This window comes from Pseudopipra pipra, chromosome 7 (genome assembly GCF_036250125.1).
Source record: "Pseudopipra pipra isolate bDixPip1 chromosome 7, bDixPip1.hap1, whole genome shotgun sequence".
In the NCBI taxonomy this organism is placed as follows: domain Eukaryota; kingdom Metazoa; phylum Chordata; class Aves; order Passeriformes; family Pipridae; genus Pseudopipra; species Pseudopipra pipra.
In genome coordinates, this window is record NC_087555.1 from 18,976,825 (window position 1) to 18,992,455 (window position 15,631).

Consider the following 15,631-nt stretch of genomic DNA (forward strand, 5'->3'; position numbering starts at 1 on the left):
CAGCTTCTGTAAGCTTGTGGAATGAACTTCCATTTTCATTTAGAGGAAATGTCTTGATTCTCACAGCAGTTAGCAAAGACACCTTCCCAGGCAGTGGCCTGTTTATATGGTCAGCTGCCTGTCGGTTGTCTTTCCTTCCTTACTGCAGGGCAGGGACCTCCCACAGGCAGCCCGTGCCCTGTGCTCCATTAAACCTACCTGCTGGCTGCTGGGCAGTGTAAATGTCACTGGGAAGTGTAGGGTCTGCTCTGTCAGAGCCCAGATATTCCCAGCTGCTCTCAAGCTGTTGCTGTATTTGAAAACTGCAGAGCAGCTACGTGGGGCAGCTCGGTTACAGCAGTCAGGTCATACTTGTCAATGAAAGGGCTCTGGTCCCTGATGGATGAAACTGATATCCCATCTTCCTACCTTCCTGAGAGTATGCTGGTTTGTTAATCATCAACAGGACTATCCACATTTATGCATGCTCAGAGCAAACAATTTCTTTCCCTACTGTTACTGCAATTAATTGAATTACATTTCATTACAATTCAGTGATTAACCTGCATTCCTGCCTCTGGAGTTTTCAGTTACTGGTAGCTTTGAGTTGCAGGGAGACTGAGTGAGGCTTTGGCAGTGCTTTCCTCTATCCTGCCAGAGGCCTGGGAAGCAGAGAGTGCATGCCTGATATGGACAGTGCTTCCCAAAGGAGCTCACATGCATGACACATGTGAGTACATGGAGAGGGGAAGGTGCTGTAGGGCAACTGCTCATCCCCACCTGGGAAGTGATTTACTCATCCAATGCTGAGTAAATGATTCATAATTACTGTTACAGGAGACAGAGATGCTGTGATTTTAGGCTGTAATTCCTAAGAGTTACACAGGAAGAAATGGATTGATTCCTCCCATCATCGCAACGTGCATAGTGCTTAGCATTTCGAATGGATGAATCGTGTTGCATCAGAAAGATGTTTTTGCTTTATGCTGCAGGGAGGAAGAGGATGTGGAGTGCCAGGCAGAAAGGGTCTAGGAACCCTCACTGAGGTGTAGGCAATGCATCTGTTGATAATTAGGGGCTGGGATATGTGTGTGTGTGTTTGCACATACGTACACCGAGAGGTCCAAATTTACCACTGATTTTAAAAGTTTTATAAACATAAAATCTAACATTTAGTCTAAATATTTTGGTATACTTGTAAAAAATAATTTTCATACATTTATTAATATATACATACATACAAACGTATATATGGCTTTATCAAGCAAATAGGAATGTGTCAAATATTTATTTTTGAAAAAATAATTTGAAATTTTAATGATTTTGTTTAACGAACACAAAAATATAGAATTATAGCTGTCAGGCTACTTTTCCTTTAAAATCCTGAAGATACTCTGCTTCTTTTATTATACTTTAAACAGATAAAGTTAGAAGCAGAATTAAACTTTACTACTTTATCTTGATCTCTGTTGTGGACATTTAAAATCTTTGAGAAAATGGTTGTTTTTAATAAAAGAGACAGTAAGCTTACTGTAGGTTCATGAAAAATGACAGCTTTGCCTTGAGAAAGAAGTGCAAGTTTTTTTTTTGTTTTTAAACAAGTCTGGTTTAAGTAACATCTTATTTCAGCTGCTTGTATGGGACATAGCTGTAGTCCAGGATGTGGTGGGTTCAAAAAGGAAGGAAGGAAGGAAGGGCTTGAAATAGGCCTCTCCCCCTTTGTAGCATATGCCTCTGGGGTGGAATTGGAAAGGGCAAGAGGTCTCATGTTGCAGGGTCATTTGTGTATTTCCTTCAGCCTTTGGCATGTCATGGGGCGTTTGCTGTGGGATCTCAAACTACATCTTTTCTTTCATAACCTTTGCTGTCAGATTTAGTTCCTTCATTTGCTCCTTGTAGAGTTATTTTACATGACATTAAGGTTAAGTAGAAGCTTTTATTACTGGTATTTTTGATGTGTATGAATAACCTCCATTCTGAAACAAATTTGTCAACCTTTTTTAAAGTGTCTGTTGCAATTTATGTGTGAAGAGAGGTTTTTTTGAGGGGGGGAGTCTAGATTTAGTGCACCATCTCCAAAAGAAATTCAAGGAGTGCAATGTATACCTCTGTGTGAATGTACACGTGCACATGTATTTAACATACACAGCTGACAGCTGAAGTAAGATACTTTGAAAAAGAATGACACTGATTGCCAGTGATTTGTACAGGAGCATGGAGATTTGTGTTGCAACCCTGTGTGCTTCCAGTTCATTTTTATTTGGAGATCCTTTGTGTCACTCTCCTCTGCATCCTCTTCTGCTCCCCAAGGCAGCGCTCTCCTCCGCCTCACATGTTATTTCTCAGATAGATAGTCCACCTTTTACTTAAAAAGAAATCACAAACTAACAAAAAGCAACCCTTGCATACATTCTTTAAAAAATACACGGTGAAAAAGTGAGTTTTCTTGTGTTACATGTTCTGTATTAAAGTCAATGCTTGTCTTATTTGCACTTGTGATGTTGAAGGACCCAACTCATTCGTGCAACTCCCCTGAACACAGCACTCCTCTTCATGTGAATCAAATCACTGCTGTGCACAAAAGTGTGCTGAGCTCCAAGTACAACAGTATAAGTCAAGACTCGGTTAGAAGTACATGTTGCTCACAGGGACTATTTAACTGGGTATCCACATAGTTACAGCTCTTTTTGAGAAATCTGCCTGTTGAGAAGTTCGTCAACACTGTAAATACTCAATGATCAAAGTGTTGATGTAATTAAAGAGCTTTTCAATTGGTTTTCTACTGATAATATAAGCACAGAGGTTTTCTTATATTTTATTTTGCCCAATAACCCAATAATCAAACCATATTTTAATATTGTTGGAATACATAATTCTGTATTAATTATATAGAATTTGTAACATCGTATATATAATTAGTGTTGCTGCTAAATTATTAAAATGTGTTAAGAGTCTTCTCTTTTCCTTTCTGTATCAGAAGAGGGCTGTTGCTGATTTTGACAGAAAGGTAGGCAGTTGTGCACCTAGGAGAGGAAAATGTTAATTGCTGGAAGATTGAATTCCAAGTAGAAAATAGAAATGTTTACAAATTGGCCTATTTGTGTTTCTATGGTGGCTGTTAGGCAAATAGGAAAAGTTATTTTGGTTGCTCTGCAGGATGTTCTAATTTTTAACATTAAAAATGAAAAATGGAATTTCACATATACATGTAAACAAATAATGTATATTTAAGAAGCAGATAGCTGGTAATTGTCTAGAAAGAGTGAATTTCTATCCTAGTGTTGCAATTTAAAGTTATTTGAATTTTTTTGTGTGGACCATTGTATTATATAGTCAGAACATGCAGCTTAACATTTTATCTACCAAAATTATTTTTTAAAATTATGTAGGGAAATGCTAAACATTTGAAATTGGTTTTCTGCTTAATGCAATACAAACAAAAAAAATTAGGTTGTTTAACAGAACTTGCCAGATGCAAATTTTATAAATTGTATTTAGATTGGAACTTTGTCTAGCAAGACAGCCCTCTCATCTTGCATGTGTGGGTGTGTGTGACCTGGGAAGGAGAAGGTGAGATGAGAAGTAAAGAGAGGCTGAAGAATGCCTTTGGACATGAGTGGTGTCACATAACTGAGTTAACACCATGCAGCACGTCCAAGGAACAGAGAAAATGGGAATCATTTTGGCTGGTCTGGGAGTTCTAGTGATCTTCCTGATGGTTGCAATAAATGTCCACAAAAATGCAGGCTTTGGTTTTATTTCTGAGAAGTGAAGTGAGGGAATAAAATTAAAATCAACAATATAGGCTGATAATTTGAGTGAAAATGTTAAAGACAGTTACTGCTACAGTGGAGATGCTTAATAAAAGCGAGGGTTGATCTCTCACTCTTTGGGTCAATGTGCCTCAGTAAAGCTGTAACAGTGCCAATAATGAGTGGAGTAATAAATGGGGCTTGCAGTAACAGGTGGGCAGTGGGCTCAGGAACAGCTCAGTGAGGTACCAGACACGTGGCCAGTGGAGATGTTGATGCTTCCTGAGCCCATCCCATGGATAGTACTGAAGGGCTTGGTCCCAGCAAGAGCTGATGAGGTTTGCAATGCTCTTTTGTCTCTAGTCTAAATAATTCAGGTTACCAACTTCTAAACCAGGCTTCAGGGCTAATCTCCAGTTTATTGTGCCTGCTGCTGGAGAGAGGAAGATTGTTCTAAGGCAGAAAGGATTAGTGTTCATTAGTTCAGAATCAATTAGCAGAGAGCACTGTGCATGCTGTCTTGGAGTATCAGCTATTGATTTCACTTCACCACACCCCTGCATGCACACGCAGCCCCCCACCACTACAAGAATGGTTTATTTCCTGGGCAACTTGGAAGTGGTAAAAAGTTTTAATTGCAGATGGTGTGCATTTGGTTATTTCACTGAAATTTGATGGATTAGAGGAACAGATCAGAAGAAATGCTTTTTAAAGTTTGCTGTATTCAAGTGGTTATATGCCATAAATTTTAAGGAAGTTGGTTTAATTTTTTAATGAAAAAGGGTGGCTTAAGGGAGAAAGGGGGAGAAGCTTAGTAAAATCTAGCTGTTTTGTGATGAACCACATACTTCTTCAGAAGTGAATGGTAGTACCTACAGCAAACCAGGGAGAAATCTAAACCTGTCATTTTAAATAGGTTTACATGTCTCTGAAACTGAACTGTCAGACTGAATCCCTCTCAAACCTGAAACACAGTTCTTTGAAAGTCTTTGGTTAAAGTGCAGAATCAGAAGCAGCTTTTCAATACTGTTGCCAGGAAGTTTGAAAGGTAGTCCTTCAGTGCTGCTAACAGAGTATTTCCTCCAAGTAAAATCTGTCATGCTCAGCTCAAAGATATGGCTTCTCTTTCTATCTATTTTGAAATGTTATTCTTCCTATTTAAATTTCATATTTTGTTTCCACTTAGGACAATTAAAGACTGCTAAACAAAACTCCAAACACCTTTTCTAATAATTTAAAATTACACCATTACATGCAAATTTACCTTTTAAACAGTATCACTTCTAAATGCAAATGGCATGTCTACACATTTGTGATGGATTATAATTGAATAAACATAAGGTCTTCTTTATGTGTGTTTGATGCTCTAGTAGCACAAGTCTAATGATTATTTTAGTGTAGTATTTCCTGTAATATCTAATAGACAGTTAAACAGAGCCACGATTTCTAGAAAATGATGTCAAGGAGAAGATAGAAACTGAATTAATCCACCTCTGTGAACTATAAACATGTAAATGTAAAAATTTATTTTGTACAAACGCATGATTTCTGACCTGGGGCTTTTAACTTCCACACAGGTGCTTTATTAAATCTCTCTCATATATTTTTACATGAGAATATCAGCCAAAGCAGTGAGAAGTGCAGGCCCTCAGCACATTGCAAAAGTCGGTACATCACCACCTGCTCTTGTAATGCAATTTACTTTCTTTTTCTTTGGGTTTGCAGGCAGGAGCTTCCCAGGTCATCTTCACTAATCCTCTGGAAATTGTAAAGATTCGGTTGCAGGTAGCAGGAGAAATTACTACAGGACCCAGAGTCAGTGCCCTCTCTGTTATAAAAGATCTGGGCTTTCTTGGTCTTTATAAGGTACGTGCTTCTGCTTGGAGTGGCTCCATCGTTCTATGCTAAACTTTTGTATTGTTGAAACAAAAATTGTTAAAAACAAAGACATCTTTTGAATTTAAAACCAATCTCTTCCTGCAGGGCAGCCCCACAGTGGAAAACTGAAGAAACTCACTTCTAAATTAATGGCAGTGGGATACAAAAAAATACTCCCCCATTCTATCCTTTGGGCTTTTATGCCAAGCTACAGGGAGTCCTGTATTGCAGACCTGCTGGCTCCTGGCACTGATCATTTCCTTTGGTGGGGTTTTTTGAGAAGTTTCTCTAGCTTTCCCTGTGCTGTTTTCTTACATTTATTTTGAATCTCTGTTATCTCTATTGTTATCTTTCCAGCAGGATATTCTCTTTGTCTTAATAATTTGATGGCAGTGAAACAGTAGTGGAGTTTAGTAGGATTCAGATTTTTAAGAAGTTAAGTGGTGGGATTTGTCAATAAATTCCAGTGAAAAAAGCCCATACTGTATGGTACTTCAGCAGAATGCCAGTCAACAGATTCCTTCCCTGCAGGTGTACTTACTGCCATCATTACAGATCAGATGTAATGGAGCAGAAGCTATTAGTTTTCTTAAACAAGGAAGAGCTTTTCTTCCTGTATGTTCTGCCAGTGCAAGGGGTAATACGTAAATTCAGCAGTTATATTAGCTGTGCACTTACAAAACATTGCTTTATGTGATTTGTCCATAGACCTGCAATAATACTATGAAAATGTGCACGTTTACTTTCAGAGTTGAAGGGTTTTGTTTTGAATTCAGTAGATGAGATTCATGACCATTGCATTTCCTTATTAAACGGTGCCCATTTCACAGCTTTTTTTTCTCTTTTTGTTACCTTTCCAGTGCAGCTTCTTTGGTCAACCAGATGATGACCAGTGTGAGGTCTTACAGTCCTTGCTAGTATTTTAATAGTGCTTTTGTGTTTGGTGGAAAGAATGGCCTGCAGGGACTTGTCTTGCTGCTTCCCTGGCTGTGGGTTGTTATCAGCAAGATATAAGGGACTGATCTTTGTCACTTCATTGCCTTTGGATACATAATGTGTAAAAAGTATTTATCCTAGGTACTGATGTCAGGATTGATGTCATGTGTGGCTTACAATCTTCTTGATTCCAGACTCTTACTTTAGATGTACTTTATTCTTATTTTCGAATTCCCTGTATCTTCTGTTTCCTGAGACATTTTATTTTCTGTGTTATTTATGTGGCAGATAAAAAGAGTTTGTACTTTCTGGGTTCAGGCTGCTTGCTGGATATGAATTTTAGCCCTGTCTACAGAATTTATTTGCATTATGCTTCTTTTCTCTGTGTCAGGGTGCCAAAGCATGTTTCCTCAGAGACATTCCCTTTTCTGCAATCTACTTTCCGGTTTATGCTCATAGTAAACTGATGTTTGCTGATGAAAGTGGCCATGTGGGAGGGCTTAATCTCCTTGCAGCTGGAGCCATTGCAGGTAATATTGCAGAATGTTTTCCAAAAGTAATTTTTTCATTCTTTGGTGAGTAACATTTAATATTCATTCAGTAGCCCCATATAAAGGAAGGGCACTGTACCATTGTATGTGATTTAATCTAAATTTGATCACTGTTATCCTTAGTGGGAGGCGATGTAATTTTGATGAGAGCTAATTACATTTGCATAATGTGGATAAACAGCGTAATGCAGCTCAGCAACTTGTAGTCAAATTTGATCTGTCTGTCTCAATGGGGTTTTACTTGTTACTGAGCTCTCAGAGTTGAAGGCTAATTTGAATCTTTGATGAACATAAAATGAGAGATCATAAGAGCTCGGAAGAAAATTGCTTACCTAGTTTTGGATTCTAGAATAACTAAAAGAAACTTTGTGCAAATCTATTTGCTAAAAATATGGCATTAGTTTGTAAAGAAGCTGAAGTTAAAGTATCATGCTCTCAAATTTAAAATATTTTAAGGCTTCTCAAACAAGCTTAGTATACAGACAATATGCAGCTGTAATAAAAAGTTTTTACTGAATGGCAAGGGGTATAAAAATAGAAGCTGTAGGAACTGCAGTGGTGGATATTTAAACATGCAGCCAGAGATCACCAGGTTCTGCACTGCAAAGAATGAGCTCACTGGATGAAAACCAGGTATCTGCACACAGCCTCTCCACTGTGAACAACTCAGTGTTGGAATCTGCAGTTTAGAAACACCCTTGGGCTGAGCAAGACCCTTTGTTACTTGTTACAATCCTAAGGAATCACTATATACACATCAGTCACAAGCGCCTGCGTGTGAAGAGCATTTCCCACACTGGACTTGATACAGAGCTTGGCTGCACCTCCTCTGTGCCAGCTGGTGTGTTCCTCGTGCCAGAGGGAAAGGAGACCAGCTAGGAAATGAGTGTTCGTAGCCCTGCTTATCCTTCAGTAGTGCAGAGCTGCCAGAAGTGGAAAATTATTTAGCTTCCTGTACTCGTACAGGAATATATCTTTTAGTATATCACTAACTTGTGTCTCATACAAGACTTTTTATTTTTAGACTGCAACCTTTACAGCTTCTCTCCATTTGATTGGTGTTTCTATGTTACTCATACTAAGTGATGAACCCTATTAAAAATGTGTGTAAATCTTGCAGGCCTAGTTTCAGAGTATGTCCAGGAATCTGCCTTTCTGAATTGCAGATTTCAAATTCCCAATTGCTCGCTCTATTCCTGTTACGTGTGCGCAGCCAGAAGAATACAGTCTGAATGGATCTGCCTGCAAAGGGAAATCTGCTTATGGTTGCTATTAGTGTGTGCTTGTAGGGTTAACCACAGTGCTTCTGTTTTCCTTTAAAACCTCCTGACTTGGTCAGTGACACTTTAGAGTTTATCATCACCTATGCAAGTCAGTGTCTTGTTAAAATTTTTAATTCAATATTAACAAACTGTAAAAGTTCAACAGAAGTCTAAATTAATTTCAGAATTCTAAGTCAGAAGATGGTTCATCTTTTTTAAGGGGATTAAATTTTTACAGTATTCACGAGTATTCAGAAATCTCTCAGATAACAGTTATATACTGTGGAGTACATTTATGAAAACCTTCTCCTTTCCTTTGGCTAGAAAGCCAAGAGTGGTGCCTTGGAAGTGGAGATTTGTTCTTCCATCACTGTTGGCTAATATCATGCTGTTGGTACTAAGCAGACTTGTAAAACACCTTCATTGTCCTCAGTCTTTTTATGGCTTCCCTACTGAAGTAAACAGCATCTATTCTCCTGCAGAACAATCCAAACAGCAGTACAGACACGTTTCTGTAGAATAGGTGTTTTAAATAGTAGTTTTCTCATTAGCACCCTTAACAAACGGATGCATAGCATTCAATTCCCAAATCAATCATCTATGTAACTTGCAAAATATGTTGTAGAGTATTAATAAATACAGTAAGGCTGCATAACTAATTTTTATATATTACATATATAGCCTCTTTTATCTTGTTTTAAACTACTGTTAATGCCAGACCACTAGAAGATGTTGAGAGATTCGTTGTTGATAGTTTATTCTCTTTACTATCAGTTATAGCCTTTAAAAGAAACACAAAACTATACCAAGCACAACAGTGTATATGAGCATCAAGAGTAAGAACCTGCATTTTTGGTAAAAATCTGAAAGTTTGCAGTTGTATTTTTCAGTTAGAAGTGTTTCATCTTTTACAAGATCTTTTGTGCAAATTAAATGTGGTTTTCTTCTAAAAGGTGTGCCTGCTGCTTCTTTGGTAACCCCTGCTGATGTCATCAAGACAAGACTGCAAGTGGCAGCTCGCGCTGGTCAGACAACATACAGTGGAGTTATCGACTGCTTTAGGAAGATTCTGAGGGAAGAAGGCCCTTCGGCTTTGTGGAAGGGAGCTGGAGGTGAGAAACGGACTCTCAATATTAAGGCTGACCCCAAACCTACAAATTACCACTTGCTTTGTTAAGGACTCAAATTAGAGCAGTATTTACAAGGTCTGATTGTGAAAAACATAACACCTTGTTAAAAGTGTTTAGCTTCTCTCCTGAGAAATTCTTTCATTTGTTTAACACTGTGATTTGTAATATTTAACAGCTCGCGTGTTCAGATCTTCACCCCAGTTTGGTGTTACTTTGGTCACTTACGAACTTCTGCAGAGATGGTTTTATGTTGATTTTGGAGGCCTGTAAGTCAAGTATTTGCTATTTAGCTTGCACAAAACAACTACCAAATTTAAAAAAACAAAACTATTTTTTTCATGCATGGGACCCATTAAAACTCATTGACTTTGAGCACCTGTACTTAAAATTGCACCATTTAAAAAATTCCCCCCCCCCCTTTTACATAATTGAGGGAAACTTGCATGCTCCTTCTAAACAGATGAGGAAATAAAGAGCCATTTCATATTTATTTCAATACACTAATTTATATTTCCATTGTAGCAAGATAGTTTTGTCCATTTTCCTCATGGCACTGGAAGTTAAAAGAATTTACAAAACTATCAGTAAAACTGTAACTTCAGTTTTGGGGTTGATTTAAAATTAAGTAGTGGTCTGACTTCCACTTCACCATCAGAGTTAATTAAGGTCAGCTTTAACAGTCTTCCATACTCAGACAAAAGACCGAGGTATTTAAGCCTGAGTAACTTTATTTACAGTTATTTCTTAGTCTAGATTTCATAACAAAAAGGCTTTTTTTCTTTTTCTTTGTTCAAACAGCAAACCTGCTGGATCAGAAGCTGCCCCAAAAACTCGAATTTCAGATCTTCCTCCTGTAAACCCTGCACATATAGGCGGATATAGACTTGCTACAGCTACATTTGCTGGTATAGAAAATAAATTTGGTTTATATCTTCCAAAGTTTCGAGCTCCTGGCATCACCTCAGTTCAAGCAAAAAGTAGCAGCTGAATCCTGAAAAGATGTTTCAACCTAACGAAGTGATGCGGTGGAAAGAGTTCACAAGAGTACTACTGTATTTTTCCCAGTCAGCTGCATGTGTTCTAGCTGAACTGAGCTTGCAAATCTAATTGCTCCTTTCTAATATTCATACATACCTGCATTTATTTATTTACACACAAGGAACTGATTGAAGCTGTGGTTCTATGCCTTGTTTTAACCGGTGGCATGAAGCTGTAGCCTAGACTTTGCCTTGCACAGCTTGCATTTAATGTTACTGTACATATTGTACATCTTTGTACAGAGACATCAGGGCATCTATACACGTACATTTATATAATGGGTATTGCAGTTCAAAATAGTTTGAAATGTACAGATGTTTTGAAGGCGTTTTGTTAACAATCGTGACAATAAAATGTTTAAAAACACATCAGTTCACTTCTTTGAGTTTAGAGAAAGTTGTCCAGTAGGACAACTTCCACAGATTAAAGATCAGATGCGCCCACTTACTGAACGTACAGGACAGGACGCAGCCTTTGCAGGAATGCACTTCAGTGCTAGTTACAGCAAAGGAATTAAAATGCCATGTGCTGGATTGTAAGTGTAAGAGGATACAGTAACTAGATGAGCTCAGGCAATATTTTATTTTGCAGCACTACTTTGTGACAAGGAATTATCTGGAAATAAATGGTCATAGTAAATGTGTAATAGATCTTACCTCTATGGTAGCACATTTAAAACACAATGAGAGATTTGCCAGTTATTAGCAGACTCAAGAATTTTTACAGGGCTTATTACTCAGAGTGCTTTTTTTCCAGAATAGAAACCTTGTTATAAAAAAATTGAAGGCATTCTCTTTATTTTAGATTGTTGTACCATTGAAAGATTATGTTATTCTGTGGGGGTAAAAAAAAAAAAGTTACTTAAGGTATTATTTTTATATGCAAAACTGATTGGAGTGGAAGCTGAGTGGAAGTGAAAGAGGAGGAAAAAGCAAAAGCTTGAACTGTTTCTGGCTTAGTGTCTGCTGAAAGTTTCCCTGGTATAATATTTAAATGCAAAAATGTCAGAGGAAATAGGGGAATCTAGATTTTCACAGTCCTAGAGGAAAAGAAGTTATACTGCCCTTGCAGCCAGAGAAGAGATGGGTGGGTTTCCAGCCTTGCTCACTGAAGCACAGCAGCCTCCTATCTTGAGGTTTACGTGTTTCTTCTCGGGTTTAGCCCCCCAGAGTGCAGCGTATCCCAGCGGTATGAACTGATTCAAGGTTCTCTTATTTACTTATTCAGGTGATAGCAGACCAATCAGAGATTTAGTCAGTTTATGAAGAAATGGCTTCTTAAAAACTGAACACTACACAGACAAGCCCTCCTTCAGCTCTAGCCTCCAAGCAAGATACAAAATATTCTGGTGCCTAATAATATTAAGTGAGCCAGAAGTTACAATAGACCTTGGGAGTTTGATCACTATTCTGCATCATGCATATATATAACCCAATGAGAAGGCTTCCTGTCTTTATTATTCTGTTTAAGGAATTTCTTGTTCTGTACAGTTCTCTGGACAGAGACAGGCTTCCCAGGAACCCTCTCTTGTATCTGTATATTTTGTCCTGTGCTTTTCTAAACAGATACAAAAGTGGTGGGTACCCACTGGCATTTAATCTTAGTCACAGCTTGTTGACTGACTTGATCAAGGCCTTAGGAGACTTTACAATGCACAACAACATTTGTATTTCTTACAGCTCTAAATCTGGACAGTTTGGCTCCCAGAATGGTCATTTATAGTACCTACCATCACTGTTGGTCTCCATGTTGCAGGTGTGGGTTTGACAACATTTTTAATCTGGACTCAGCTATTCTGGGAGGGAGGAAAACAAGCAGGAATGAATATAGAGTAGTACTAAATTTAATAAATGAAAATTACTAAAAGGTTGAAACTACACAAAACTAGCGCCATATGACCTGCATGTGTGCAACAGTCACTGGAAGAAAGTCTCATCTACTGGATTTCTGAAAAGAAAAAGTCTGACAGAAATGTATTCTCAGGACAAAAACCCACAAGAACAACCGACCAAAATCCCAAGCACCCCCTCCCCCCAAACCGTCATGAAAACAGACACTCTGCTCACTAAGAATTCTTGTGCCCAAAGGGTACAAACCATCGCATGATGTGCCTGTTCTTTATGTAGTTCACACGCTTCTCAACTGAACAGAGCTGCTGTTGTATGGTTGAGGAAAACATGCAGGGTAAGTATCTGCAAACCAAGCAGCCTGACTGCATGGGAAAGCAGGGGGGGACACAGACATTTTTAACACACCAACACCAATGGAAGCCTGAACACATTTCACTTTCAGACCCACTGAAAAAAAAAACCCTCCTGAAGACAGAACTGCTGTTCCTGCTGCCTATGTCTCTATAAACTACTCATAACAGAACTGAGAGGAGGAGAAACAGAAAAAAATCCAAACAAAACAGAAAAGTTAAAATACAAACAATGAAGAAACAAGGAGAATACTTCTGGACATAAAGCTGATCAATAAATACAAGCCTATTTCCTATTTTTAAGCATATAAAACCAGCTCTTCTGAGAAAACAATAAACTTGTAGCAGATTTAAGAACAGAAGAAACAAATGTAGAATCCTAAGTTAAAGGCATCAATACTGGTTTAGAATCTAATTATTACAACTCAGAGTATTCATTAAAAACCCCAAAACCACCAAAACCAACCCAAAAGCAACTATAGGCCCCCACGCCTTTAAACTTTATAATGTGCTAAGAAAGAAAAAAATTAACCTTTAACAGAAATTGCACCTATTCTGTTTGAAGCCATTACAAAGTTTGTTTTCAACAAAAATGTTAAAAATCAATGAAAAAAATCTTCCTTTAACTTAATACACAAAATTAGTAGCAAGCCTGTGCAAATCATCACGCCATAGAAATTAAGTAAAAATCTAGTTCCTTATCCTTTGGAAAAGAAAAATTTGACAATAGCCTCTTTCCTATTGGCCAATGGCTTTGGTAAGAAGTGGAGGTTGAAGGTAGAAAAGAATTCTGTGATGTGTATAGTAAAACAAAAGGTGCAGCTCCCAGAAACTTTAAACTACTGCAGGGACACAGATTAGAGGTCAGGGCAGCTGACAAGTTCTCGTATTTATTTATGAATCAATCTCACCTTTTAATGCACCAATTCAGACAAAAAGAACTTGGTATTAAATATGTATTTCAATAATTCAGGGTGGATTATCAAGTAAGTTTGTAACTACAGACAAGTTTTATTCACATATATTACCCACTACCAGAGTCTGAGGCTTATCTATATATGAACAATGACATTTACTTGGAACATAAGCATGCATATCCATGGGTAATTTGAGGAGTTCATTAAAGAATGCTTCAGACATTTACTACCTAATGAAGGTTAGTCTGTGTAATACAGAAAGTTTTAGGAACAGAACTACTTTTCAGAAAGATACTGTTTCAGACTGGAATTTTCAGAAGCCAAGTAGCAAATTTATACCAGGTTAGTGTTTCAGCAAAGTAAGTTCCTTGCAAAGTCAAAGTTAACTGTATTAAAAGTTACACAAATCCAAGAATGTGCTTGTAATTTATATATAAAAAGTGACAATGCAAGATCTGATTTTCAGTGATCTTAATATGTTTTCAAAGTCCATAGTTGAATCCATACATTCCTCCCTTAAGCTATGATTTGAACCGACACATGCTTGCACTTTTAGGATTTGCATCAAATCATTCACAAATCTACCAGTGCTGCCTATTTTCCAGCTCTAGGCCGGGATTCGGGTCGCAGCTTCCTCTTCTGCGTCAGCTCTGTTGGCGTTTATTTCTGCCAGCGTCCGGCCAAAGCGAGTCCACTCATCACCACGAGGAACAGCAATTTGCTGTGGACAAAGAGAGTGGTATTTAGACCTAATGATAAATAAATCTGAGCTCACTTTGAACAGCAGAGCACTTAAAGTAATATTCAGAAGAGGTTCTCATAGAAAAGCTTACCTTTATTTAGTGTCACTTTTTAAAACAGTCTGACCATCAATAGCTCTAACTAATAAAACAAGCAGAATTTGAGAATCCTACATTTAAGTATATAATGATATTATTACAAACTTGGGCTATACACCTCCATCTGAGAGACTGCCTCCAAAACTGAATGCTAATGCTATATCCTCAGCCCATCAATCAGTTTTGTACTACTGCAGTACACATACTTGCAATAGCGACAGCTTCCCTGTAGGAACAAAATCAACACTGCTCCACTGCAGTCACAATTCACATGTGCCACAGTTACAAAGAAGACAAAGTCTCTACAAACAAAACCATTGGTTCTTTCATCTTATTTTGCCAGCCTTACAGTAATGTTTTTCCTTTTTAACAGAGTGACAGCACACTAAAAAGTTATGCTAGAACACCCTAAATAAAACCCTAAAAGGAATCTTTAATTCGAAAATAAAAATTAGACCTAAAAGTGATTCCTGTAATGACAGGAGAAAAAAAGTGAAAAGCAAGTTGCTCAGTAAAGGGCAAAGAAACTCAATATACTTTGCACAATACATGGTATACATACCTCTCCCACATCATATATAACTATTTGTCCCTCTGAATCACCTACAGCAATCTCTCTCCCAGAATGTGTCCATCTCACACGGTTCAGAGCAGGATTGCCCTCCACAGTGATGCTTGCAGTTGGTACCTATGTGGATTTGAAACACATTGCTAAAAATGCACCAGGTTTCCATAAGCTGTAGATTACAGAACACACCTACTCCCTCCGTGTTGTATCAAAAGAAGTTCCCAGCACTTCAACTGATGCGCAGCAGGCAGATCAGAGACTGCACACCATATAAAGACTCTCAGTGACATGACTAAAACAACACAGTTTCTGTCTCTTGGCCAAAGTTCAAATGTTCTCTATCAAAAAGCACATCTGCACTCTTCCTGCGAGACAGGAGGCACAGACATGCATGGAAGTCAACAACAAGGAGCCCTGGGATCTCAAGAAAGATTATGACAGAGGGCAGGGATGAAATCAGGTGTTTTAGCACGTCAAGTCCTGTCCAAAAGGCTAGAACCAGGTAATTTCAATCTGAAGCCAGGGGCTGGCATATGGTCTACAACTTTCTTCTATATGTAGTTTTAAGAAGGTGAAATTTA

The 15,631-nt window shown here is 38.0% G+C and overlaps 2 protein-coding genes across 13 annotated transcripts in view; one reads left to right on the forward strand and one right to left on the reverse strand.

Moving 5' to 3' along the window:
* The window catches only part of SLC25A12 (solute carrier family 25 member 12), a 47,987-nt gene extending 37,095 nt beyond the window's left edge, over positions 1-10,892 (forward strand). For 2 of the 3 annotated variants that reach the window (XM_064660856.1, XM_064660857.1), the window contains 5 exons: positions 5,457-5,597; positions 6,937-7,075; positions 9,312-9,470; positions 9,664-9,754; positions 10,287-10,892. In XM_064660856.1, coding sequence (XP_064516926.1) covers positions 5,457-5,597; positions 6,937-7,075; positions 9,312-9,470; positions 9,664-9,754; positions 10,287-10,476 — 720 coding nt within the window. In that variant the 3' untranslated portion in view covers positions 10,477-10,892. Of the gene's footprint in view, positions 1-5,456; positions 5,598-5,714; positions 5,754-6,936; positions 7,076-9,311; positions 9,471-9,663; positions 9,755-10,286 lie in introns of those variants that run through there. The other variant, XM_064660858.1, reaches the window with a different exon arrangement.
* Positions 10,893-13,583: 2,691 nt separating this feature from the next.
* The window catches only part of DYNC1I2 (dynein cytoplasmic 1 intermediate chain 2), a 29,488-nt gene continuing 27,440 nt past the window's right edge, over positions 13,584-15,631 (reverse strand). For all 10 annotated transcript variants that reach the window (XM_064660869.1, XM_064660868.1, XM_064660867.1 and 7 more), the window contains 2 exons: positions 15,045-15,170; positions 13,584-14,364 (listed from right to left, as the gene is read on the reverse strand). In XM_064660869.1, the coding sequence (XP_064516939.1) occupies positions 14,251-14,364; positions 15,045-15,170 (240 nt within the window). In that variant the 3' untranslated portion in view covers positions 13,584-14,250. The remainder of the gene's footprint in view (positions 14,365-15,044; positions 15,171-15,631) is intronic.